Below are 27,387 nucleotides of genomic sequence, written 5' to 3'. Positions count from 1 at the left end.
ACGTGCAGAGAGGTAAACACAACAACATGGGATGAGGAACAAATGTGTGCGGCAACTGGATTACCAACGGCCCTACCAAGTCAGAAAAGCTATTCNAGAAAAGTCAAAGAATGGTCAATGGTCGACTCGAAAATGAAAATAGTTTGTGAAATTTCTGAGCCGTGCCCAAGCCAAATATTTTGTTTTGAGCAAGTTTCCAGTCTATACGCGACACTTCTACGGTAGTTTACAGACGGGGATTTTTTTTCCACCAGGGTGGTGCCGGTTTCGGGCCGACTCTGGTGATTTTCATCAGATCTGCCGCTCCTAGGGAGAGTTCTAGCACGCGAGCGAAGGGGGAGAAGACCAACTCTCGCTGTGCAGTCTCGTACCGCACTCATCCCTGTTACATTCAGGGACCCAACTTTGAAACATTTTCAATGTTTCATCCACAATTCTGACCATTTTGACAATGACAATGCTCATGGAAAATGATATTCAGATTGAAATGGTATTTTGAAGGAACATTTCATCCATTTTTTAGGGTTTTTTTTTTCTTTCTAAATTAGAGCGAAGTGAGTCAGCCAGCCATGCAATTTCAGAACATAGCGAATTTATTCAAAGTAGTGTAAATACTATATGGCTCTTACTTTCAACATAAAAGCTGGCAATGACGAAGAAACATATACTGGTTTGAGTGGTGTGGATGATACAGGGCATTGGGTTGTCCAAAGCAAACTGAGTCCGGTCAACTTGTGTGGTCTCTATAAATTGCTAGATTCTATAAGTTTTCCTTACTTTCAGTGCAACTACTTTATTCTACTAAACCATTACATTAGATATTATTCTTGATCCATACAGAGCTGGGAGTCAAAGGCCCAAGGGTAAAGTAACTTAGGTTAGTAACGAATTGCTTTATCTTTCCTTTCAATAAAAACAGTTGGCCACGTGAAGTTTTTTTTAATTTCATTGCGGAACACATCGATGCATTGACAATTAGATGAGTCATCAACTCTTTTGAGCTAGCTATTTTTCTGCATGATATTTTTGGTCATGAACTGAAACAATTTGATTTTGAAAGCTCAAGGACGTAATTACGACAGGTTGAGCAAAGAGGAAGACCCCCAAACCGTTCAGGAAAAAAAATCAGTTAAAACAATAGCCCTCTTAATGTGCACAAACTATGGTTTATGTTTTACGTTCTGCACGCTTTGTGACGTGAGTCAGCCTATACCAGATAAAGGGCTGATTGGGTCGATTCCTTTTTATTGAGCTAGAACACGCTGGTGTTGCTTATGACTAATTGTATGAAAATCTTATGTATGATTAGTGACCTGAGTCACATCATATCCAGAAAAGAAATCGCTTTCATGGCATGTCACGAGTAGTTTATTTAGCAATTTGGGCTGTCTGATGTGGCAAAAAGGGCCCCTATGAGAAGTAAAACTACTGAAAGGCACATCTTTAAAAAAAAAATTTTTTTTCAAGCAGACAAACGGAACAAACAAAAGTTAACGTTTTGAGCAAAGACAGAGAAAAATGTAGAAATGCCAAGATTTTCCTGCGGAAAATTCTACCTCTTTCAGTCCGACTCAAAAATTGATATTTCTTTGGCTTTGTTTCTGACTCTTTTGGTGGTGCAATGCGGCCTGACTCCCTCTACCTGGGGCAACACTGGCAGGACTTGGCCCGAAGGGAACGGACGTCCCGGACGGAATTTCAAGTCTGCAAGCAGTCGCGCAGGGTCTCCTCGAGTCTCGTTTTCGCCTCAGCCAGGGTTTACCCCCTCCCCCTGGAGCGTGCGCATCTTTGAGTGGACTGGCATCCACCACGTACGCAGAAGGAAGCCGGCCAGAGTGTTGGTGGAGAAAGATCGAGCGTGCGTGCTCCGCGTTCCATGCCAGACCCCTGAGTGTGTGTGTGTGTCCTAACAGGGAATGCATGTCTAGCGAGTGCGTGCGTGAGTGTCGTGTTCAGCCGTGAAACCCTCACCACCCCTCCTGCCTATTTCCAGCCACGAGTAGAGTGAGCCGCTTCAGGATCGTTCGGGAGACCGCCACGCCTGCCTGCTTGCCCATCCTCCGCCCTTCTCAATCCTCCTCGCAATTCACGTTCCCACCGCCGCCAAGCTCCCCTTCGTCCGTATCCGTGCTCTGGCCGAGCCCGGCTTCTCCCGCCACACCATGGCCTCCACCCCCACGAACACTAGTAACAGCGGTACCAACCAGCACGAACGCAGCGGAAGTAGTAATAGTACGGGCAATAACGGGGGCTTACACGTAACGCCCACTCCGGCCGCCATGGGCAAGAGCGACAAATGTCTGTACCTGACGGGGTTACCGGCCTCGTGGCCTTCGTCGGAGGGTGGGGGAACGGGTGAGACCTTGCACGAGACCAATTTGACGGCCTGGGTCGAGGACGCTTTTTCCGGCGTCAATGTTAGGCCGATCAAGGTGATTTTGCTCAAAGGTCGTACACACAGTGACACTCGCGAAGCCTTGATCGAGTTGGCCCACAAGGAGGATGCCCAGATGGCCATGGGCGCCTTGCAAGGTGAGAATGAGCACCCGGCCTCGCATGACGCCGAAACGCTCATGCCCGTTCTAATCACGGCTCCTCATTACTTTTAGAGGCTCAATTCCAAAATCGGTCGATTCACGTGGAATACGCGCATGATAACAATAATCGAAGGTAAGCCGTGATCGGATCTGGTGGGCGGTATTGATTGACCCAATCATGACCTGGCCGTTGGCTGGGGGAAGCCTGCCGAAGGTGCAGATATATTGCTCAGGAATCGTGGCGAACGATGGGATAGAATTATACGCTAAGGTAGTTCAGCCCGATATGACCGATAGGAAGTGGAAGATTGCCTCTGATGAGGTGTGACGGATCTCTTCGTCCCGTCGTTGTGTTTAGGGTTCCCCTTGAGCCAATCAGCTATAAACCATTCCGTAGTGCCAATCGCTTCGAGTTTCGCATAACCCTCGGGCCATTCTCACATTTAGAGGTCGTCTCGTGTGACAATGGCAGGTGTGGTACACTTGCCAATCTTGCATGTCTCTTCCCTCGTCAGTCCAATAGAAAGACGGCGTTTTGGCAAACTCCGCCTCTTTGACGCCGCCAATGTTTTTGGCAAATGGCAAGTTTTGCCAAACGTGCCAAACCCAATGCTTTGATTGGCCAAAAAACATGCGTGGTCGTCGCAATCAGAAACCCCTAACCAGGCCATCTAGTAAAAAACAAATCGGAGCGTGTCAATTGTATGCACTCTAGTTTGTCATGATATCTCAGACAATTTAACAAAAACAATTCCATTTTTTAACGGAGGTTTGTCGGCTGATTTGAAAATCTAATAAACAGAATTGCATTGGCATTTATCAAGGGGGAGTTTTTGCCTCTGCATGCCGAAAATATACACGTGTAGAGACCTATAAGGAGTCAAAATAGCAACCGCCTCTTCTTCAAGTGTCAGAGAAAGCTCACCGCCGCTGAAATTCGCCTCTTGCTTTTTGCAAAAAGTTCGATGAGCAAAGTACGTTTTCAACTCTGTCTATTCGAAAAAATAGGTCAGCACCTTTTAAGAAAATTGATCAGTAAATATCAGATGTATAGACACTCGTTCGAGGCCAATATCAAGCGAGAGTAGCCACCAAATCTGTAGCAATAATTAACTTCATCAATAGGTGACGTAAGAATTCTGCATGACAAATTTAGTGTAGGGAATAAAGTAACAGAAATTCGAATCATTGTTCCTAAGACTTCGCCGCGGGCTTAAAAGATGCGACTCACAAATATATGCCAGTTTTCCATCATTTGGCACATTGAAAAATGAATAAACGAATAAAATGTGCATAAACACATGAACTCGGGCGTGGTCTAAATTGAAGTTAAGTGACCTGTGACATGAATGCATTAAAAGAAATGTCGATCTAAGCAAGGCATACAAAACAAGCATGTGCTCTTTTGGTAATTTCTATATAACTTCTATAGATGATTTCATGATACGGATGATGATGTAGTTTTTTTTTCCGAGCTGTCATTTGTTGGTGATTGGGGGTCCGCTCTAAGTTAGGTTAAGCTAAGTTAGATTTAGGTGAGTGGGTGGGGGAAGACCTGGGATCAAACCCATGAATCCGAGTTCAACTCGGTCACGCGTTAGTCAACTGCGCTACAACCATCTCCCCTTTTTTCATATTTGAATACAATGCTTAATCACCGATCAGCTCTGCAATTAGATTTATAGAAGGTCATTTATCCCGGCAATTTTGTTACGGCATTATTAGTTTTCGCTGCCCTGAGTGTGACATGACGCGCGATGGAATTGCCGGGATCCAGGTCTTTCCCCCTCTTAGTGCAACTTGCACAGACCAAACGTTGAAGGTGTCATGAAACGCTTTGAAGCTAAAATTGTAGCTGGGACTGGGAGCTGCAAAAGAAAGCTACTTGTCAGCATACACTAGCAAAGATATCTCGGGATGTATTGTGAAGCCATTCCTAGCTCTTGGTAGTAAGTGAAGGAAGATCGCTTTCCGACAGTGTTTTCGTAGCAGGCGCGTGATTGAATTGACCTTAATGATCAATTTCACACTGATTGTGTTTCGTCTTTCTCGTTTCGTATTAAGTGAGTTAGATTTGGTGACTCCATCCATTTCTCAATTTGTTTTCAAGTTGGAGCAGGAAAATCTCTATCCCATATGTTATATGGGAACCACTGCTGCAGAAACATAAAAGTTACAGTGTTAACGTCTTCAGACGCAGGAGGAGATACTAGTTCGAGACTAATTCCATTTCATTGCTTGCTGCCCAGCTCTTTGAGCTCTTGAACACGAAGATTCTCCGCCACGACGCCAAGCAACTTACCGGCAGGTTCTCTCACGAGATGAGCCTCTCATTACGTATTTAGAAAGCATGGGAGAATAACGTGTCCCAAAAAGTCAACTTATCCAAGGAGTGGGGGTTGTTGGCTATGTTATGGGAAGGAGTCCACAAGCTAGACAATGCTATTCACCCACTTATCTGTTGCGCCAAGAAGACCGTTGTGACGAGTAGGTCGAAATGCTCATTTAACTGACCAGACAAACGTCTTCTGACCGCGACCAAGTTTACGAGCGCTGCCCAAACCCATCAAACGTACCCCTCACCTACCATGGGTATCGTAGCGTCGAGGTGAGGCGAGAACTGGGCGTGTTTTGTCCGAATTCCACTACAAAACCGGTCAAAGCTTCCAGTGCTGTAATTGCGTCATTTTCTTCAAGAAATCGTCCTTTGAAGTGTCAGAACAAAAGCGATCATGGAGCCAACCAAATGTGTCGATGTGCTGAGGGTAACCTCCAGGATCCTGCTCAAAATTGTTGCCCTCCTGGCGTCTCTTTACTTCTTTATCTGTTCCCTCACATTCCTCAGTACCTCGTTCAGAATATTGGGTGGAAAAAATCTGTCGAGTTTTTTCTCCTCTTCTGAGCTACTTTCAAATCCAATTGTGGGAGTGATGATCGGAATCGTGGTGACAGCTTTAGTCCAGTCATCGGCCACTTCAACCTCGATCATCGTGTCCTTGGTATCAGCTGGAGTTTCTGTGCCTCATGCTATCCCCATGATATTCGGCTCAAACGTTGGGACTTCCATAACCAATACAATTGTCAGCCTGACCCAAGCCAGTGATAGAGAATGTTTTCGCAGAGCCTTCGCCGCCGCCACCGTCCACGACATGTTCAATTGGTTGTCAGTGATCCTAATAATGGCAATTGAGATGCCCACCGGCTTCATGGAAGATGTTACTGGGTACCTTGTCGACCAGATGCCCTTGGGATCGGACATTCAGAATCCTGACTTGCTGAAACCACTCACTCGTCCCTTTACGGATAACGTTGTACAACTGGACTCCAATGTCTTATTGGGATGGTCTTTGGGTGACCCCATTTTTGATAATGTCACCACCCTTTTACGAACCAATTGTTCTGGTTCGCCCTGCACTTTCCTTCTTTCCCACTTTGGAGAAAACGGACTTGATTGGGGAGACACGTTCATGGGTTTGGCCCTCCTGACCTTCTCATTGTTGCTTCTCTGCGTTTGCCTCATGGCTCTGATGAAGGTGCTCAATGCGGTATTGGGAGCCAAGATGGCTGAAGTGATTCAAAAAACGATCAATGCGGACATTCCCTATTGTCCGTGGCTGACTGGATATATTGCCATGTTGATCGGTGCAATTGTAACCATCTTAGTTCGATCTTCGTCTGTATTTACCTCCACTTTGACTCCACTGTGTGGAGCCGGATTGGTGACACTTGAAACCGTTTATCCATTAACCCTTGGGTCAAATATTGGAACAACGACGACGAGCATTATAGCCAGTCTCGCTGCCGATGGCAAATACCTGAAGCCCTCGGTTCAAATCGCTTTAGTTCACCTCACGTTCAATGTGCTTGGTATTCTCATCTTCTATCCGATCCCAATCATGCGATGGCCCATACCCATGGCCAAAAAGTTAGGCGAAGTAACAGCAGAATATCGGTGGTTTGCAGGACTGTATGTGATTCTGATGTTCTTTGTGGTCCCCGTAATGGTTTTTGCTCTGTCCTTGGCAGGGCTAAACATCATGTATGCCGTGTTGGGCGGGTTTCTGCTCTTGGGCCTATTGATCGCTGGTATCAATATTCTCCAAACCAAGCGCCCAGATCTTCTCCCCAAATGCCTCCAGAGCTGGGATTTTGTCCCTCTTTGTTTCAAAAGTCTCAAGCCGATCGATGACATCATATCAAAATGCAAATGGTTCAAATGTTCGCCAAATGAGTCGGTTTTGAACAGGAACGGTATCGAGATTGTTGAGAATGGAGAAGCCCACGAGCTCTTGGAGAAAACAACAGGACACAAACCGCCCAAAGCACACCATGACAATCTTAGTGCATGAAATGGAATCTAATATTTATGTCATATCTATTCACATTCACACCTGTAAGTAGTCGTAGTTATAAAATACAACAATTAAAAAAAACTTGTATTATTCCGCTCTTTTTCCAAAGTGAACTCTTTAGTGCTAAATTGAAACGTTTTTGCTTCTCGGAAAAGGCAAGTAATCGGGTTAACCCCATCGAACTTGTTTCTTGAAGCATCTAACAACATCTTGCCCTTCAAAATAACTTTATTACCCTAGTTTTTACGGTCATAAAACCGATCCTGAGTTGCAACATTTGCGATTTACTTTCAGCTCTTGCAAAGTCCTCTTGTCAGACGTGCCGGCCATGGCCCCCTTCTCTGAATTGGAGTCCATGATCGCCAAATTTGGAACTCTGCTCTCCTTAGAGGATGAAGAGCCAAAGCCAGCCGTCAACGAGGATGACCAGACGGTAGAATCCTCGACAAGTAGTACGTCGCGCAGCATCACAGCCGTGTTTCAAAGTCGAGAGGAGGCAGAGAGGGCTGTTAACGAGTTGAATGTATCAGAAATTGGCGGTGAAAAGTTGAATGCCAAAATTATCGAAAAGCGTCAAACCAAACGGCCAACAGGAGGTCCAAACAATGGATACGGTGGCATGCTGGGTGTCGGTGGACTGGGTATGGGACAGAGGCAGATTGATTTCCCTTTGCGAATATTGGTCGAATCAGAAATGGTGGGTGCTATTATTGGTCGTGGTGGACAGACCATTCGTCAAATTACCCAGCAAACTAGGTACGTGTCAATTTCTTCGTGTAACGAAAAGATGAGGGCAAGCCGATCACTTGAGAACGAACTGGTCGATTATTATCTCAATCCTGTTTAATGTTTTACTAGAGCTCGGGTGGATGTCCACAGAAAAGACAATCTAGGAGCCACGGAAAAGGCTATTACGATTTACGGCCAACCAGATAATTGCAGCAAGGCTTGCAAGGAGATTATGAAGGTCATGCGAGAAGAAGCCACCAATTTAGGAAAGACCGAGGAGATCGCCTTGAAGATACTGGCTCACAACAATTTGATTGGTCGAATCATTGGAAAGCAAGTATGTTTCCGCCTTCAGTGAAATGCTGTTTCTTAAGACCACCACTTACCCAACGCTGTTAGTATATGATGATTTTTGTATTTGATAGGGTGGAACGATAAAAAAGATCATGGATGACACCAACACCAAGATAACTGTCTCGTCAATCAATGAGATCAACACGTTCAATTTAGAGCGCATCATCACCATCGCCGGCGAGATCGAGGACATCTTTACAGCCGAATCAGAGATCAGTGCCAAGCTTCGAGCAGCTTACGAGAGCGATATTCAAGCCATGGCTCCCCAATCCGTCATGTTTCCCGGATTACATCCGGCCGCAATGATGTCCACGGCTGCCACCATGCCTTCTGCGCCGATTCCTCCTGCCAATCAAGGATATGGGATGCCACACCCACATCATCAATCGGCCGGTGGACCTAGTGGACCTGGACACAATGTAGCATTCCAGCACGGAGGCGTTAATCGGAACCAGCAATACCATCCGGGAGTGGGGAGACCAATGGGTGGGCCAGGAAGTGGAAACGGGCCAGCTGGTGGGATGTCCGTCATGCCCAGACCCAACGGCTTCGATGTGATGGGCACGCCTCATTTTCAGAATCCCAATGCGTCGCAAAGTGAAACCACCTACCTCTACGTACCTAACATATCCGTGGGTGCCATCATCGGCTCCAAAGGAAGTTACATCAAAAATATTATCAAGTTCTCGGGCGCTTCCGTGAAGATCGCTCAACAACCAGGAGACTCTCTTCCATCCTCGGAAACGTCAGATGCCGCCGGAGGCGACACTACACCCTTCCCGACAGCTCCTCTGCATGTATCGACCTCGAACAACAACAATCACAATGTGAATGAGCGTCGTATCACGGTGATGGGCAACCCAGAGTCTCAATGGAAGGCTCAATTCCTCATCTTCGACAAGATCCGAGAAGAGGGTTTTAATCGAGGTGTGATGGAAGAGGTCCGGTTGACCGTTGAAATCCTCGTACCTGTTAACCAAGTGGGTCGTATCATTGGCAAAGGTGGCTCCACCGTCAGAGAGCTTCAGAGGTTGACTGGAGCCGTGATAAAGCTACCTGAACAAGGTACCTCAACCGGCGAGGAGACTCCGGTCCACCTCACAGGGGTGTTTTATGCGGTTCAGGTATGTTCCAAGGACACTGCCACAACTCATTGGGTACTGCAAGTCATTCGTATATTTTTGAAATTTCTAGTCAGCTCAACGTCGGCTCCGTGCCATGATCATGCCTGTGAATCCTCAGCATCAATCGCAGCCGCATCATCCTCATCACCCTATTCAGGCCACGCCATTAAATGGACGTGTGGAAGGAGCGGTAGAAGGTTTCAGCGAGTGCTAATCTCTGAGCCAGCCTTTGTGTTTATGGCAAAAGACTCCAAAGCCTTCAGACTATTACTATTACTAGCTATTTAACTATGAGGACGGGCTTTTGACTGCTCTAATGCCCACCCTTCTTCAAGGCCCCTTTCCAATACTTTGTTCCGATTTAAGAGTGCACGTTGGTAAGATGTCAGCCCAAACTAATTATGTAAAACTCCCGTCTTCTCAAACGTCCTAGCGCCAAGAGAACTTTGTTCACAATTCTCTCATGTTCTACCACTAAAGGTGGAGAAATCTCGTCGTTTCCAAAGCTCTTCAAAACCTCGTTTCTTTTCTCAAAATGAAACGTTGAATGGCATTGAAAATTCGCCGAGCTCACTGAAATTGAATAAAAAAATTGGCACTGGCCTTGCATTCATTCGCTCTTGTTGCAAATCTTAACGGTATCACAAGCCTCCTATTGAAACCCCCCATCCCCCACCCCCCACCACTCTACTTTGCCCCGCCTTCCCAACTATTACAGAACAAACCTGAAAGACTGAGGCTGAGCCAACAAAGAAACACCAAACCATTGCCCCTCGAAGAAGGATGGAGTACAAATCGGTTATTTTCCTATATTTAATATTTTTATACACATTGCCATACTGTACGTACCAATGGCTGATAGCAAACTATTGACGAACACGCCATTATAGCGCTAGACCGTAGAACCCGCTTTGGAGAAAGAAGAGGTAAAACAATCGCCACGACAGGTCAAATCCACCAAAAAGGTCCTTCGTTCGCCGAGTTATGCAACCAAAAGACTGATTATACCTCCCTCGTCACTTTGAGACTGAAAATGTTACACTACAACAACCATAGCCATAACAAAACCTCAAAGAAAATTACCACCCGATAAGACTTGGCAGAAAGACTTCCCACTTTCTCTCCGCCCCATTCATTCAATATTTATTGTACACACCACTATTACTACTACTACTACTACTATTGCCACCAACATTATTACCACATATACCACTTCAGCTGTTAAGGATATCTTTCCAATTGGCAATGGATCCACCCCACAAGCGCTATTATAGCGAGGGTTGTCGTACCTTCTTTCAAGATCGAATGGACCCAGAGTTCAATTTACTTGCGATGATTGCGACATCAGCCTCGCCAGGGTAGCCTTGCTTCAATACCCGCTCGCACTTTTCACGCCATGTTGTAAAAAGAAATAGCTCTTAAAACACATCCCAAAACATTTTGATTCCACAATGTGTTCCATCATCCCACATGCTCCCCCTTGTCCCATATTGCGCATGCTCCGACCCGATCCATGAAGGCCATGTTTGGGGTTGGCAATTCATCTGCACCACCCTCGCAATCCTGACCAAGTTGTCTTTGGGCTTCGAATTTGGATATTTTTGCCTGAAAAAAAAAATCGTTTTGCGCTCGGAATAAAGCCATAGACACCAATTTGATTGTTCTCCCTCCACCTACCCCCAAACCCATCCTCCTCAGAAATTGCAGTAGAAACAGACGACGTTGGGAGTTCCTGCTCGTGATGGTTCGAGCGTTTCTGTTCCGTAAACGGGATTGTTGAAATAAATATAGTAATGAAAAAGTAGCATTTCTTGTTTGCCTCAATGTGGAAGGTGGGTTTTATTTGACATTGAGTGTATTTACACATGTATGAGATTGCTTTGTTCCGATCTTGATTCCGGCTTCGCACATGGCTTAATCCTAGAGTTAGTTGATTTCATTCGCTCGAATGGAAGCGCAAGATTCGTTTATATTGCCAGTGCAAGTGAAGCCCTCTGGACAGCACTTGTCGAGTGTCTCGCAACACACTCCCTGCAAGGGAAAGAAGGCAATAACTTATCAAAGAAAAGATAAATCCATGAATTTGAGTAAACGGGCAAAGAGGTAAGTAAAATTTTTAAGAGCCTCTTCGTACATTGACCAAGGAGGAAAGCGTGTAAAACCTGTCCCTCAAAATATACAACTTAAAACACTACCGTTCCGTACTGGTTTCTGTAGTGAGCTACAAGAGTGTCATTTTGGGCTGATTAAAAAAAAAAATATTTTAGGCATAGGAAGAAAAAGCATTGACATAAAATAAGAAATAATTTTCCTAGAGTTAAATCCAGGCACAACTGAAAACTCAATCGAATTAAGCAGTAAATTGGAACATTGTTCAAGATATGTGTAAGATTTTAAGATTAGTTATCGTGCGTTAGTTGGATCAGCCATGTTGTATTGCAAAGTAATAGTAATGGAAACGAAGGAAATGAACAACTCACAATTCATTTACAGTTTGATGTGGTCTTAATGCATCCAATTCACGTGCGTATATCTTTTCGTTGCTTTTCCTCATGAATGAATTGAAAGTGCTCAAAGGCTAGAGGTACTAATATCCAGTTCAGATTTTGGGTTTTTTTCTTTTGAATTTCAAAGCATTTTGTCAGATTTTACACTCAGATGTTTTTTGCTTGATCAAATATTTGGAGTGAATTCTCAAAGCACACGAGCGTCTTTTCCCTGGTCTAAATTGCTTCGATGTGGGCTTTAGTCTTTGCCCTACAAGTTGTACTTACATTCGAGACTTGGCAGCAAGCAAACTCCCCGGACATACGCCTGCAACAAGTGTTGCCAAAGGGACAACAAGTCAGCCCATCCTCGCACTCCACGTGGGTATTGCCACAATCCTGACCGCGGACCCGTGCAATCAGATCCGTTCCATTGGTCAGAACCACTTCATTCAGCGATTCGACCACGGGTCTGACCTCTAGAGAGTCTCTTTGCAATGGGGATCGAACCGAAGGAACCTCAAACACATGTTGGAACAACTACACAAGGCAAGAAAACATTGACGATCACAACAGAGACCAGGAGAAATTAAGGGGAAATGGTATGGAATGGATCGACCTACCCCAAAAGACTGCGTACATGATCCAGCTTTAGTATTGCAAACGGTCCCATGAGGACAGCAATGCGTCCTATCTTTGCAACAAGTGGCCTTTGGCATGGGACAACATCCGAAGCCGTGAGTCATTTCGCAACAAGTTTGGCCATCGTTACAGTAGAACTCCTTGTCGGGACAAAAAGACTTTGTCAGACCTTGCGGCACCAAAGGCAAATCAAAGCCAATCGAGACAGAGGCCTGGAGTCCCACCGCCAGAATGAGCAAGATGAAGGGGGTCATCTTGGGGGGGAGAGCTAGAACCGAAGAGCATGATGGGACGGAACTTTTAGGTTTTGATAGGAATAAATTAGTTGAACTATTGGTTAACCCCTCACCACAGTACTGTTTAAACCCCTCAGGTGGTGAACAATGATTGGTGTTAAAATGTTCAATAATGAGTGTTGATGTTTTATTATCTTGAGGAATTTATCTCGTCTATTCAGAAGTAATCACAATCGTAATTCCGATATGTGCATTGATCTCAGGCGAGGAAAGCTCAAACGCGAGAGACTCGCAATTTGCACTCAAAAATTGAATTTGTTCCACGTATGTAATTAATGATTTGTGAAAAGAAATAGTTGACTCCCGTGCAATATCGTAATTTTAATTCTTAAAACTAAGTGCCTTTAAAGGATTGTTAAACTCATGAATTCATGTTTTTGAGTGTATGTTATGCACACACACACTAGATTATACGGCTGAAATGGCAAAATCGATAATATCGTCTTTCCTTTTTCATTCTCTTTTAGCTTGTCTCTAATAATAGAGTATTTGGGTATGAGCTAAGTGTAGATATACATGATCATCAGGCATCAAAACAGATACATCCCCAATATCGCTATGACAATGTCAAGCTATATAAAAAGCAAAATAACAGGAGACCAGCAGAAAACAAATTCTTTGAAGCGCTTGCATACGTTCGAAATAACCAACTGCACACTTTGAATGACGTGACTGATTCAAACCTTTTTGATAAATATGACCCGATACATAAACGGGAATTGGCGCATGTTACTTTTTGTACTGTTGTTAAAGCAAAGATGAAAATAGGCCTATCATTTAGAATGAACAAAAGTTTTCGATATCTGACCTTGATGACTTAGTTTTGTACCCTTTTCCGTCAAACTTGCTTACAGTTGTCCTGATAAAAAAGCACGTGTTGGATCTTCTTTATGTCGTTGAAGTTGACAAAGTTCGCCTATCCCTCAAATTATTGATGACCAACCGTCCAGGCATAATAAGGACCTGCACCCTCACAGGAAAAAGCTACATTTGATGCAGGAATGACTTGGTACCTTAGGGACACGTGTGCTTCTCATGTCTTAATCAAATTGTAGTGTTCGGCTCAAAAAAGTCTTTCATGAAGGCCGTGAGACCATTGAAGACGAACGCGGTTACCATGGGCTCTAGACGAGGAGGACACCGGAGAGCATCGCCAAACTTGGCATTCGGATTAATTTCGACCCATCAATATCAAAGTCATCACAACAGATCCTCCATATCGACTTGGACCTCTTCAAGAGATCTGAACGCCAAGGCACAGGTCTTTTTGGTGCTCTCATGGTCCGTCGTAGAGAATTTGAGAGAAAAAACAAACTAGTGTTAGTCGAACACTAGGAACTCCAAAGGCATAAAGAAGGTCGAAGATTTGATTTTGGTCATGAAAACAGCAAAACCTTTGTCGTAAAAATGTCAAATATTGAGCCCTCAAGCTGAAATCATTGGTTCAATTTGAAGCAATATGCCTAGCCTCATCTACTGTATTCTTGGCCCTCTCCGTATTGTACGCATTCATTTATGTTTCCATCCTCGCCACGACCCCAAATTGTGTGAACCAGGTGCAAAAAACATCATGAATTAAATTGCTTTCCAGGCAGTTTGAGTGTTCCCGTTTCCAGGGAGGAATCCTTAGTTTCATGTCCGAGTGTTTATGCCCACGTATGCATTGCTTGCTTGAGATGTCTCTCGCTGAGCGGGCAAATACTCTTTAAGAATTCCTGCGTCAAGCAGGAAATATTTAGGATATGACAAATGATCGTCTATTGTTTGGTCTTATCCCTCCTCTTGCGCAAATCTGGCAGAAAAAAGGGATCGTCTAGGGACCAGGTCTCTATTTATAGTTGAGGTTGTTTTCGGATGATCGGGTTTCAACCTTGCCCTAGGTCGAATTTCGAATTGACAGCTTCCTTCCTATGTAAGTACTACGCGTACACTACAGTATGCACCTTTGCACATTCAATCGACAACAATTAGAATGGATGCTAACCTTGACAAGTATCCGTTGAGCCCAGAAAAGATGGACTGATAAATATTATCAATCAGTAGAGTTAGTGCAATGTTGATGTCCTTAGAGTACAAAGGTGAACATATGTAACAACTCACATACACAGGGTTCGACCGAGTGAAAGTGAGTTTTTCATGTTACACATACAGAGTAGATAATTTTTTCATACATTGTGAACCGCCTTTCTTCCTTCAGAGTTGATCCACCGACACAATCGAACATTCAGCACAATTGAAAATGTTTAAACGAAATCATAATCATTATCATCATCCCGTTGCTAACTGTAATGTTTCGTAAAACTACGATAATTGCTCCAGTTATTGGTTACATAAAGTAGCTATTCAATTCGGTGAGCTAAATTCTATTCAACCAGTTCAAAGATTTTGTTAACTTTTGTTACTGTTGATTGCTGGGGAAGGAATAATTTGGCACAATGAAGCGACGCAAATGAAAAATGAATAATAAATGATATTAGGTTGGCTCAATGGCCCTCATAATGGTCCACAATCGTGACAGCATGCAATACATTCGATTAGAGCAAAATGCAACCATAACCGTATCCTAACTGTACTGTTATTGTTTGTATTATTGAATTGTGGCAATCATTTGTGCGCACCCGGTAAGCACTGGCCAAGGTGCGGCTGGTATGACATTTAAAGAACATACAAACGCAATCTAATGCTGTATCTTTACACCCACATAGCAACACGTGATAGTGTTTGGTTTCCCATTAAATCTTGTCTTGTATTCGTTTCCACCTTTTCAATCTCAATGGCACGATTGAACGTGATGATTTTAACGCGCTTTACATTTCCAGTCATTGTCCAACCCTCAAAGTGGTAAGCTCCCTCTCTCTCTCTCTCTCCGTTGGAAACTAAACGTGCTTGCGTGATATTTCGGATCCCGAGCCGATGAATGACCCAAAAGGCATTGGGCATGCTCTATGCTTATTGAACAAGGATTACCACGTACCTTCAATCGGAGTAGATATATGGCAGGATTTTTTGGGATGGGGTCGTGGAGACAAAACTTCGGGGGTCTTTTCGTCCAAACGACCTGAACGATATGGGCAGGCTCGAAACCAGATCGCTAACACCAGGTCAGTCAATCGAGTTTCATCGGATGTCTCGATCGACTAGTTCACCCCCGGGACCACTCACGCCTTGGACCTGTATTAACCAGCCTGTCTCAGACTCTCAGCCGGCTGGCGCTAGGTGGGGCTTCTACGATACGATTGGGAGGCCATTAATAAGACAGTTTATTTTTTCGGATTTTTTAGTTCATACTTGTCTATTAGTAGTACATTCCTCCAGATTGAAGGTGGTCCTGCTCCCTGAACTTGTGGCCAGGGGTCAGAGAGCACTCTTAGACGGACTATCCATCCACTGATCTGCCAAGTACCAACCCGATCCTGGATATTTGAACGGACGGACGGACGGACGGACGGACGGACGGACCCCTTTGAGTCTTGGAGCGAGTGGTCAGGTGGGTTAGTTCCGAAAAGTGACACTAGAATGCGGGAGTATCGCTTTGTATTGACTGAATTCTTGAGTCACCGGCGTCACTATCCACGGGGACACGGGGACGCCGCGACGGCGGCAGTGAGAACTCTCGGAGGACCAACATCAACAGGAACGAACGAACGAACGAACGAACGAACCGAGGAACGAAGGAAGGAGCGAGCAAGCGATCAACTGACTGACTGGCTGGGCGAGTGAACGACTGTTGCCACCGGATCAGGGAGAGGTTCCATTCCGAACTCAAAGCCAAACACACATTCTTTTAGCCTTTTTTGGTCAATTTTCATCTGCTCTACGACTGCAATGGTCATTGAATTCAAATTTCAAAGATGCCAAATCTATCTAGAATCTGTAGTTTGCCCGTGGCGGCACCTTGAGGGAGCTGGACCCAATCGAGAGTCCACGAAGGCCAGAGCTGGATCCGTGTGGTCTATGATCTCTCTGATGTGGATATTGGAAATCTCGAGGATTGTCGATTCTTCATTGGTGATGCTCGATTCTCGAGTTCCAACGTGTTGAGGATCTCGATCCTGGATCACGCTGTGCTAGTCGTGTGGAGCTAGCGAGCGGCTGTCCCAACGGTGGTTGAACCCGTGGCTTGAGCCGCATCCTAGGTGAGATACCCACCGGCCATATCTTGATCAACGGATCAGAGTGGGCGCTCAGGCTCAAACGGGTTGGGGGACCCGGAAAGGGAGAGGGACACACGGAGGGATCTGGGATCTGGGATCTGGGATCTCAGCGGGAGAAAGAAATGAAAAGGCTGGGGGCATAACCGATTGGTCTAGGAGGCGATATACGATGGATAACGGCGTTTTAACGGCATGGGGCGGGGTGAGATTGAGATCCAAATCGAGATCGAGGATCTCGGAATTGATGTTCCAAAATAGCCCATTTGCTTGATATCGAGTGAGATGGCGGCTCAGGCATGAGACATTCTCATAGCTGAACTTGAACAATCCTGCCTGTTCAAACAGTCAAATTGACAGTCTTTTTAGATTGAGCTCCAATTTAGTTCAACCCAGTCTCAAGTCTAGGTAAGCTAGTGTGTGTGTGTGCGTGTGCGGAATGAATGTCGGATGCCCGAGTAAAGGGATTCAGCCCACTCATCGCTGCCTGATTCCTGACTGACGTTCATTTATTGATTCATTCATGGAAGCGGAGAGCAGCCTCACTCAAATCGACCCGACGGTCGGTCCCATGGGATGGCGGACTTCTGGCCCGCCCGCCCTTTGTGCTGGAAATTTCAGTTCAGGTCGGTGATTAAGTGGGGGGTCTGTCCTGTGATCGTGTGTGTGTGTGTGTGTGTGTGTGNCTGATTCCTGACTGACGTTCATTTATTGATTCATTCATGGAAGCGGAGAGCAGCCTCACTCAAATCGACCCGACGGTCGGTCCCATGGGATGGCGGGCTTCTGGCCCGCCCGCCCTTTGTGCTGGAGAGTTCAGTTCAGGTCGGTGATTAAGTGGGGGGTCCGTCCTGTGATCGTGTGTGTGTGTGGCCTGACCCGAGGTCGGGTTTCCGTGCGTGGCGGTTGAACGTGAAAGTAGAGCCCCGGCCATGGGTCATGAAATTAGATCCGGATCACCCGAATCATGTTTTCCTCGCTGGCCCGAGAGAAGGAAGGCTCTTTCTGAAGTCTAGCCCGCCCGTGGCCAGTTGCTTTTTTTTCCTCTTGTTTTGTTCTGACCCCCCTGAAGAGGGACGTCATTTCAGGCTGGCGAGTCGAATTCAAAATTGAAACGCTCTTTGAAAAAGGACACGTCAGGAGTTTTCGGGGTGTTTAATACCGCATTGTTGACTCTTAATCTTTGAATGTGGACTCTGTTATAGGTCTCTTTTCTCCGCTGTGCCAAATTGACGACGTTTTTATCTCTTGACGTGGACTGACTGGATTATCTCGTTTGCTATTGACTCAAGTCCCTTCTCCTACTCCTCCTCCTCCTCCGCCTCCTTCCCATCAGCCAGCCAGGCCTTCAATCACTCACTCACTCACTCACTCAGTCACTCACCAAGAGAGCAATAATGATGCATATAATGGTAATGATGATGATCAAGCTGGCCTGACGGCCCTCTGAGGACCCCTTATCACTCTGTCGTCCGTCAGACAATCGCACTGTGGAGAAGCCAGGCTTTCACTCCCGATAAGAGGGAAGGGTGAAAATGTAACCCGTTGGTCTGGGTGCGTAAGGACATTGATCAGTGATGAACTACGACGGACTCGTATTCTTCAACGACTCTGGTGTGTCTCAAGGCCTCTGAAGTGATTCGTGATCTTTGAGAATGATCTTGTCGGAAGTGATGAGCTGAAAGCATGCTCGAAAGAACCGCGTGTTAAAACCATGTCCTTCAAGGCTGTGGCCTTTGAGCGCCATGGCAGTCTCATTCAAAGGAAAAAATCCCCCATGGCCACCACCTCGCTGTCTAGTATCAGAGATGAAATGACATCAAATCTCACGAGCCAGGTGGAGCCCCTAAGACTACGGTCGTCGTCAAAACAACATTTGCAGGCTAAGAGTAGATCATCGGTGCGAAATGATGAAGTTACCCCTCTAAAACTTTATCGCTCTAGCAAGGCTAAATTTAAAACCTCCACTTTCAGGTCCTTCATCGTCGTAGCGATTGTGGGTCAGCATTCTCCTCGATCCAGAATCCCCACAGACCAACTTATTCCCCTGGTCCCACTTCTATGTCTAGTTTAGAGGACCCCTCCCTCTTGTGCCTGCCGCATCTTCCGCCATCGTTCAATACGGAAGAGATCTACGAAAGTCTTTATGACGCTCGTTGGAAGTCAATGTTAAAGGTAGGTTCCAAATATTTCTTTTTTGTCACAGGTTCCCATGCCAAGAAAGACGATTTACGTGCTCCTGGCCAAAGTACAGTTGTTTCAAGGGATCTGGTTTCAGCTGTCTAGGCCACACACACGTCAAGTGTGTGCTTGAGACCTGTATGGCAGTGAGTTGTTAATCCCTTGACTTTTGATATGAATGATATTGAATATTGTCTCGAGGCTGATTCGTAGTATGTTACATTTTATTGTGAAATGAGCTTTCTCATGAGTTACTTCTTTAGACAATTATTAATCCAACGAGCGGCAGTGTGTTGCCTTTTGGATTGTTCTCGATGGAAGGATATTTATTTAAGAAGGACTGCATTGCCCTCTTGCGTTCTAGACTTAAGACCGAAAACAAGTCAATCTCTTAGTATTGGGAAGAAAACTCGTTTCAGCGGGGTCTCCTGATCTCTTTCTTGCATACAAAACTTTGTTTATAATTGTTGGATTTGGACGAAAACGACCAGTTTGACTTGACGGATTTTCACGGAAACCCAGAAGTCTCGTTGCCAGGCCGAGCTTGAATTTGCGATCGTTTTCCAAAGCCACGAGCTCATTTCGAACGAAGCTTTGAAGAGCCGAAAAGTGCCAGGATATCGGCCTTCCCTGCTTCTGTACACAAGTAGAGAGACAGAAAGACAGAACGCGTGGCCGGAGAATGAGGCCTGAACTTTTATTTCGTTTGTCATGCCCGATGTTGTCTTTAAGATCTCAAGTTCTCTCGTTTTTCTCCTCTCTTGCCTCTTCACTCCAAAGGAAAAGACATGACACCCTACTATGGCAATTATGATTCGTTGGATAGCTCAGGATTGCGCTTCCCCCTCTGATTCTTTTATCAACGAAAAAGCTCTCGTATCTTGACCAAATAATCCACGAGAGTGAGAACGAGACATTTGTTTGAGCTTAGACGAACTCTCGTATTTTCTGTTCAGACGAGCGAGAGGAGAAAAATGCATTCGCTTTTTCCCAGCCTCAAATTATACTTGATGCTAGGCAACTTTAAATCTTTCTCCTCAAGCGATTGCGCCTTCAAAGTGATCCGGATGTAAAAAAGGGGTGTCTCTCCTAGTTTACTGATTATTTGGACATGTCAAAAAGGTCTGCACTAAGGCATCAATTCCATCTCGTGGATTTCCCTCGACTAAGGTCTATGAGACCCAAGGGACCACTCCAGGATTCCAAAGCATTATCGGTCGTCGAAAATATTTCAAATTTTGCAACAGAGAGATTGGTCCTTGAAATTCCTTGATTCATCATGGGCATCTCTGCGCTTCATGTATCAAAATTGACAATGTTCCGTAGTGTCGCTTGTTAGGCCATTTAAGTGAACTGTTTACGGGCGTACCCGTGTCTCTCATTGATTTCATGTACTTAATAAAGTGGCCTTTGAAACATTGACTTGAATGCCCTAGTTCTATGCATCAAAATAGCATTGAAGATAACCATTGGGCTAGTTTGATGCGGCCTCAAAGTGGTCATGAAATCGCCCTTCTCAACGAGCGGGTATTGGCTTGTGACCAGGCTTCTGTTACATGCGTCAATCGTCGTAAATCATTGAGCCACTGGGAGTGAGTTGGAACGAGTTTATCATTTTCACGATATTCTCACACATTCGGACTGTGTTGTTCTTAGTGCTACTGTGTTACTTATTATATGCACTGACGCTAGCCAGCCCTGAGTCGCACGGACACACAGTTTGTGTGGCTTTTTAAAAAAAGAAAGAGAATGGGCAAATCTAATTCAGAGCTACTCGCTCTTCAAAGGAGGAGTTCAATCTGTCTTGCATCAAGACTCTTCGACGAAACTGTGTTTTAAGGAACAAATCACTCCCGCCACAATGTTCTCAAGTATGTGGGAGGGATCGAAGTGGAGCTTTTACTTGCTCCATCCGTCCAGAATGTTTCTTGCTCGAGCAGCCCCAAAATAATCCAGATCATCATGCTTGTCCATCATTTGCATTAGCCAAGGAAATGAGGAACAACCTGGCTGAAGATAAGTTCGATGAGTTGTTTGAATTTGCCTGATTCTGATGTGGCCAACGGGGGAAAGCCACTGTGAATCCATCTTTCCCTATGAATGGATGCTCCTCGTTCAGGGCTTCAAGCGCTTCTGAATGAGTCCGAGTTCCTTCAGTCATTGAGGTCTTTGATCCTGAACAACATTTGTGTTGCCATTGATACGATAGTGCGTGTTCTAAAGAATCCAACGAAGGCGCCTGGACATACAAAGAAAGACTCCTTACTTCATAGCCTCAAAGGTCAGTGGTCTTGTTGGCATTCGCGATACCCATAGAGTTCGGAACTCAGGTGGATTTGCGGACAAATGACATTCTCGACTTGAATGTCGTTTGTGGACTCCGAGGACAAGAAAATCGGTCTGCGTGAAGAAAGAGAGGCCAAGACACTCAGTAGTCACGACACGAATACATTTACCACCACCCATACCCATGTGTTGTTTTTGCTCTACTTGTCGTCGTCGTCGTCGTCGTTGTTGTTGCTGCTGCTCCTGCTGCTGTTGTTGTTTTGTGGGCTGCAGTTGCTTTTACCGCGAGAGGATTACCTTCGTTTTCCTCTCCTTCGTCCTCGGCATCTCCGTTCCTACTCATAGCCACAGCTTGGGTTGTCACTCGTGAAAGATGCTTGTACCTGAGGCTGGAACAGGACCTGGAACTTTGTTAGGCGTCAATTCTGCTCCGAGAACGACAACGACTTCAGAGCATTCTGCGGTTTTGATTCCTTGGGAGATTTATAAACGTCGTGCCGTGAGTTCATTCAGTCTCTCTTATGCCTTACTCTGAATAGGTGAATGCATTAGCATAAACCCTCATTGAATTGGACGTTTGTTCAATGTTCTGTTAAGATCAACTGCCACACTCCAAGAGAGAGCAACAAAATGTGAATTCCTGGAGTGGGTGTCTTCTTCTGTTTTATACGAAAGGGCAGACTAACTGCCTGAGCAGGAAGATGACAGTGCCATGTGTGTTAGATTATTTTTTCACGAAGACCTGGTGCTACGAATTCTCAGTTAAGCAACTGTGACTCATTGCCATCCTACAATGGTTTGGCCGTTGAAATATCGATCCAAAGTCGGTGTCACACGTAGCTTTGAAAGTGTCAATCAGGTCTGACTTTCAGCATCTTCTCTCATATTTCAGGAAGATGCTCGTCTTCAACGTGAGAGTGTCCGATGGAACTTTTCCTCTCCCCCGGGATCTGTGGCATCAAGTCGAGAGGGCTCTGTGGGACCTGGAGCTGCCTCTAATGCTTGGGGTCAGCCTGAAACTTCTACCGAATCCATGTCAAAGAGAAACAACCCACCAAGAAGCCTGGCTTTACAGAAGACAAACCAAGACAGTTTCGGATTCACCTTGCGACATTGCATCGTTTATGCTCCCGAGGTCAGTCATCTTGTTTGTTCTTGGGAGCCCCAATTTGTTCATATTGTTCGTTTATCTCGAGAGATAGGAAAAGCTCATGGCAGATTATTGCCTGAAAGTATCGTAGAGCTTTGCCGAGTTACTGTCTTAGATGTTTGGTCACTTATTTTACCACGGCCATATATAGATGAGGTTTTCAACATAAGCCCTTCATTTGAATCACTCATGACCAATTATTTAGGAACGGCTCATTTCTCGAAAATTAGATGATCTTTCAGAAAGTTCCTAAAAATGGCGAAACCCCTATTCCAAAGGCTTGAAGAAGGAGATTGCTGGAGAGTTAAAGTCCAAATATTTCCACTAAATGAGTATGATGAATGTATGTTTTACGTATGGCTAAATGTTATGTTAACTTTAGCTTATTCCAAGTTTTAATTAAGTGTAAACGAGCAGGCTGAAAGCAACTGAGGCCCAGGAACACCTGAAATCCCAACGATGCAACCGTAGGAGATTGGTCCGCTTCATTGCCTAGCCATTCATGACCTTTTTTCTCAATTCGTGCTTTTTTTTCTTTTACTCCGACTGGGTGTGAAAGCTATCTTGCTTTCATTCCGAGGAATTCCCAAAGTTTTCGCAAGTTTGGATTATCCCACAAAAAGGTCGAGAAAGCCAATTGTGTTTTCTCGAGGTGATCAACGTGTTGAAAGCCGGCCACAAAAGAGTCACTGACCCTTGTGCTAGTTCTTGTTGTCCTTACTATAATCGCATTGGAATGTCCAAATATGTTGCAAAACTAATGTGCAAAGAAGCTTGGTGTCTTCAAGCAAGAAGTCAGGTACATTATTCAAACCCTGCTTAGGTGTCATTTAGGTAGTCGAAAGGAAAGAAAACCCGAAGAGAATTAATGATTCTTGAGTCGTCGCGAGCAAGTTTGGCGTAGCTTTCTGACGAGGTGTTATCCTCCAAGCCCCCGAGATGATAGCTGTTCCAGATCACGAGGGTTGCTTGTCTAGTGTACTATAGCATCTTGAAAAGTATTCCAAGTTCATACGATCGATCTTGTGCTCATTTTCTTTTCATTTATACTTTTAGCGACATGACGGGCAGCGACCTCAACCCGAGATGAAGGAAACCATTTTTGTTAAGAGCATCAAGCCTGAGGGCCCCGCTTACCGAGCGGGAATGCGACTTGGTGAGTGTCATTCCTCGAAGCCAAAGCATGGCAAATTTTGGCTCCTGAGTGTGAAAAAAAAACGAGGATCGAAGTTCATCTCGTCATGAAGGGAGAGATGGTAGTAGCATTTCTCTTTTAACAAATGTTCCAACTGACAACTTGAAATCACAATACGAGATGAGCTTCGGCTTCATCCAAGCAAGAACGTCCTGCTGTGCGACAGTTTCATCCTTATTGAGCACGGGAAATTTCCATTTCTTGGCCTTCAATCCATCGATCAATTGACGAATTGACTTTTCAATTTCAGGTGATAGGATTATGAGTGTCAATGGTGAGCAGGTCGCTGGAAAGACCTACAGTCATGTGGTCCAAAGCATCAAGGCGGTGCCGGACGTACTATATTTGACGGTTCTACCTCAGGAGGAGGATGTTATTCAGAAGGTGAGTTGGATTGGTTTATACACGTTCATAAGTAGACGACGATGTTGTAATTTTTTGTGGGCCTTTTTTGTTGGACCTTCCTCTCCATCATTATCATCATCATGTCTGTTTAATGTGATCTGGGTCCGTGTGCACCGGTTTACGTCAAGGCTTGATTGGGATGTTCTTTAGTATACTCTGATCTCCTGAACACTGACAGACAGTCAAGAAGGTGCATGCATCAAGGATAAGATTGAGGCGAGAACTCGCCATGCGTTTGAACGAAGCAGCATTGGCCTCGAGAAAAGACGGGGAGGAAAGAACATTGTCCTCGAAAGGCGATGCTCCTTGCTTGTTTTCCCTCCTTTTGGTGGGTTGCTGGAAACGTGGGCTCTCTTTTGACCTTTTGTAGTTGTTGATGTTGCTGTTCGTTGTCGATGTCGTGATATTGACGGATTGCTTAGGCCAGCAGTTCTGACATGCTCAGACCGAAGCGGGTGGGATCAACTCAGTCAAGGATGAACGAACAAAAAAGAAACTGGGAGAAATTGAGATGATTCAGCTAGATTCTTGGACATTGATGCCGAGATCGACCCACCGTGGCTCAAAGTTGACAACTGACACCATTTATGGGGACACGAAGTTTTTTTGAATTTTATTGAAGTTATTCAAAATTCCTCTGATGATCTGAAAAGCCTTAAAACATTTCTGATATGAATATACCATTAGGTGGATCTGAGCTTGTGTCTGTTTTTTTCCCGAAAGGACCTTTGATTTACGGAATCGGCATTCTGACCCAGCTCATGGTATTCACTTTGTCAGCGGTGACCACCCATTCCATTCAGCCAAAATGAAGCAAGCTGTTACTAGATATGCCAATTGGTTACGAAATGATGTCTATTTTGGAACAAAATCCATCTTAAAGGAAGTGAGGATCAAAATGACGAGAAATCTCTTTTTTTTTCAGTATTTCTTCGACATTGCTCAAAATCCCGAAACGAATCAGCCCAGCATCCAAGGCTCACCAGCTTTGTCGCAAAGGTCGGTTCACTCTCAACGTGGAGCGCTTTCTAATTTCATGCCAATTGATTCCTCGGAGCATTTGTATGAAGAGCCAGCTCAAATCCGAGAGAATCGCTATCCCTCGCCCATTTACCATCGAAATAACCCGGATGAAGGTGTTCTTAATCGGATTCAACGGGACTTTGAGATGAAAGAGAAGTTCATGAATCGGCCCCCCGAAGACTTTAAAACAACCATAAAAACTCGCGAAGACCAACACAAAGAATCAAGATTGACCAGAAAGGACGACCGATCGCGAAACTTGAAGTCGAAATCTCCATCACGGTTGCCGCGTCCTATGCAGACCTTCGTGGACGGCTCGACTTGCTCAAAAGGCGGTAAGACATTTTGAGACAAGTGTTTTGATGGTAGTTCCCTTTTCCAGGGAGGGCGAATACGGTATATCACAGGCAAGCAGAGCAATCAGCAATAGTTGCACAAAATCAATTTTGCGTTATGATGTTTGTTTATTCGTATACGTGCTTAACGTGTACGAATTCGCTGGAAAGTCTAAAAATATTCGGGATATCTCTCTCTCTTCCCACGTGTTTGAAATCCAAACAAATGGAAAAATCACTTCGCAGTAGTAGGTTTGATTACATTTGCCTGATTACTTTCGTCAGAATCTCCTCAAGAACACCCTCAAATTGATCTCAAGGGCGACGATGAAATCGACGAGGAACATGATAATGACGATCATCACGATCCGTCAGTCATCAATAGGGAGTATGAGATTGACTCCGCCTCCCAGACTCCCGAGTCTCTCAGGAAAAGGCGCCATCAGTTTGGTCCTCGCGACGATCAGGATCAAGAAGACTATTCCCAGGGATCCATGCATAAACAATCGTCATCGAGCTCGTGTAGCATACCCGAGGATCGTGGAAAGTCCATTGACTTGGGACGAGTCTCTGGGAACGAAGATTCAGATGCGTCTCGCAAAAGTAGTCTGTCTAGTGGGAGGAAAAAGTCCCTATTCCCCGGGACCACCCATCGCGATAGCAAACAATTTGCTGTCACTTTCTTCGTGAATGAAAATGACAAGACGAAACTAGTGGATATACTTCACAAGGCCAAGAGTGTGATCTCCAAAAAGGTGGAGAAGGTCATGGGACGGAAAGTGGCCGCCAAAACCAGTTCTAGTGTAAGCAACGCCCAAGCCCTGACCTCAATTCTCGAGACTTGGGTCAAGCAAGAGGAGGAAGAAGTTCGTCAAGATCGATCTGAAATGGCCGACTTGGTCCAAAAGCAAAAGCAACAAGTCAACGAGATGCACGCCAAAGGATTGAATCCGCCAGTTAAATTCGATCCCACTATCCAAACGGTTGTGAGTCCGGTGCCAGAGGAAGATGACGAGAACGACGCGGGAGATGAGTGTAGTGATGATGATGACGATGAGGCGGAATCTACTTTAGTGTCTAGTGACATGACAGTGCAAGAGATGAAGGAAGACCAAGACAATTACTTGAAACCTCCCCAACGATTTCACCTCTCTCGTTCGACCACTCCAGCACTGGTTCCATCTCGATCTTTGTCACCCGCTGAAGGCGTGTCACGCCTCTTCAGTCGATGTGACTCCGACATTTACCCACCTTGCCTTAGGAGGCCCTCATCACATTATGATGAAAGTGCCCAAGCTGCTAGCTCCAGGCCTAGTAGTCCAAGACCTGTGGCTTTTCAATCGTTGAACCCACCACGCCGATTAGACATTGTGAGCCCTCCGCCCCTCTCTCCTACGCCACAGTCCGATGATGGAACTGCCCCAAGTGAAGGAGGGGGTAGCACTGGGGGGGATTTCCGATCTACCATGCTCCAGCTCATATCCCGACCAGAGTCCATGACGGTGCCCATTGGAGGAGTTTGGCGACCCAACGACTCGGATTATGAAGAAACGCAACTCTTTTCGGATGAGGAGTGCAAGCGAAGCCACCAAGGCAGGACAATCGTTCGAGTTCTCATTGTCTTGAAGTTTAAAGATTTGTCCCTTCATAACCCGAAATCGTTTTTCCTCCTTACTGCTGCTAACATCAATTCATGTACCTGGCGTATTTGAATGCTGCCAATGCCTCGTGAACGTGTGATGCATTACTAACTGCAGAGCTCAAACTCTTGCCCTACTCTTTTTCCAGAAGATAAACAATTATTACTGGGGACGTAAACGCTCCTTTTCTTCCTTGGGCTTTAGAACATCTCAAATCAAGTTGTGCAAGTGCAAAGAAGGATGCCAAACTGTTAGTCAAATGAACTCGAGGTGAAGGGGGGGGGGAGAGAATTGGGCAAAGGCTGTTTCGAGTAAACAGTCTAAATCTGAAACATTGTCAACGTAACGATGTATATGGACTCTTGACACTTGAACCTTGGGACTTTCATTCAGATTGATGCTCACATCAGGAGACTCGTGTTTATCCTTGAAATGAATCCGACTTGGGCATTTCTTAGCAACTAGAGCTCTCCATTCACTCAACTCAAAAGAGCCTTTTCT

The 27,387-nt window shown here is 45.2% G+C and overlaps 3 protein-coding genes across 4 annotated transcripts in view; 2 read left to right on the top strand and 1 right to left on the bottom strand.

Moving 5' to 3' along the window:
- Window positions 1-1,887: 1,887 nt before the first annotated feature.
- Window positions 1,888-9,709, top strand: LOC131882207 (insulin-like growth factor 2 mRNA-binding protein 1). The gene is made up of 6 exons (XM_059229274.1): window positions 1,888-2,532; window positions 2,610-2,670; window positions 7,184-7,645; window positions 7,748-7,955; window positions 8,044-9,096; window positions 9,167-9,709. Exons 1-6 carry the CDS (start codon window positions 2,163-2,165, stop codon window positions 9,308-9,310), a joined length of 2,298 nt encoding a protein of 765 aa, XP_059085257.1. The 5' UTR covers window positions 1,888-2,162; the 3' UTR covers window positions 9,311-9,709.
- Window positions 9,710-10,479: 770 nt separating this feature from the next.
- On the bottom strand, window positions 10,480-15,652 carry LOC131882214 (progranulin-like). The gene is made up of 5 exons (XM_059229295.1): window positions 15,495-15,652; window positions 12,206-12,492; window positions 11,871-12,122; window positions 10,774-11,127; window positions 10,480-10,701 (listed from the first exon to the last, which is right to left on the bottom strand). The coding sequence occupies exons 2-4, from the start codon at window positions 12,476-12,478 to the stop codon at window positions 11,023-11,025; spliced, it is 630 nt and encodes a 209-aa protein (XP_059085278.1). The 5' UTR covers window positions 12,479-12,492; window positions 15,495-15,652; the 3' UTR covers window positions 10,480-10,701; window positions 10,774-11,022.
- Window positions 15,653-16,464: 812 nt separating this feature from the next.
- LOC131882203 (rho GTPase-activating protein 21-like) overlaps window positions 16,465-27,387 on the top strand; it is a 29,403-nt gene continuing 18,480 nt past the window's right edge. The window contains exons 1-7 of one of the 2 annotated variants that reach the window (XM_059229270.1): window positions 16,465-16,656; window positions 17,877-18,571; window positions 18,646-18,846; window positions 22,031-22,273; window positions 23,345-23,444; window positions 23,734-23,867; window positions 24,814-25,246. In XM_059229270.1, coding sequence (XP_059085253.1) covers window positions 18,386-18,571; window positions 18,646-18,846; window positions 22,031-22,273; window positions 23,345-23,444; window positions 23,734-23,867; window positions 24,814-25,246 — 1,297 coding nt within the window. In that variant the 5' untranslated portion in view covers window positions 16,465-16,656; window positions 17,877-18,385. The remainder of the gene's footprint in view (window positions 16,657-17,876; window positions 18,572-18,645; window positions 18,847-22,030; window positions 22,274-23,344; window positions 23,445-23,733; window positions 23,868-24,813; window positions 25,247-27,387) is intronic. The other variant, XM_059229269.1, reaches the window with a different exon arrangement.

This window comes from Tigriopus californicus, chromosome 6, assembly GCF_007210705.1.
Source record: "Tigriopus californicus strain San Diego chromosome 6, Tcal_SD_v2.1, whole genome shotgun sequence".
NCBI lineage: Eukaryota > Metazoa > Arthropoda > Copepoda > Harpacticoida > Harpacticidae > Tigriopus > Tigriopus californicus.
This window is presented reverse-complemented; position numbering and strand designations above follow the sequence as displayed.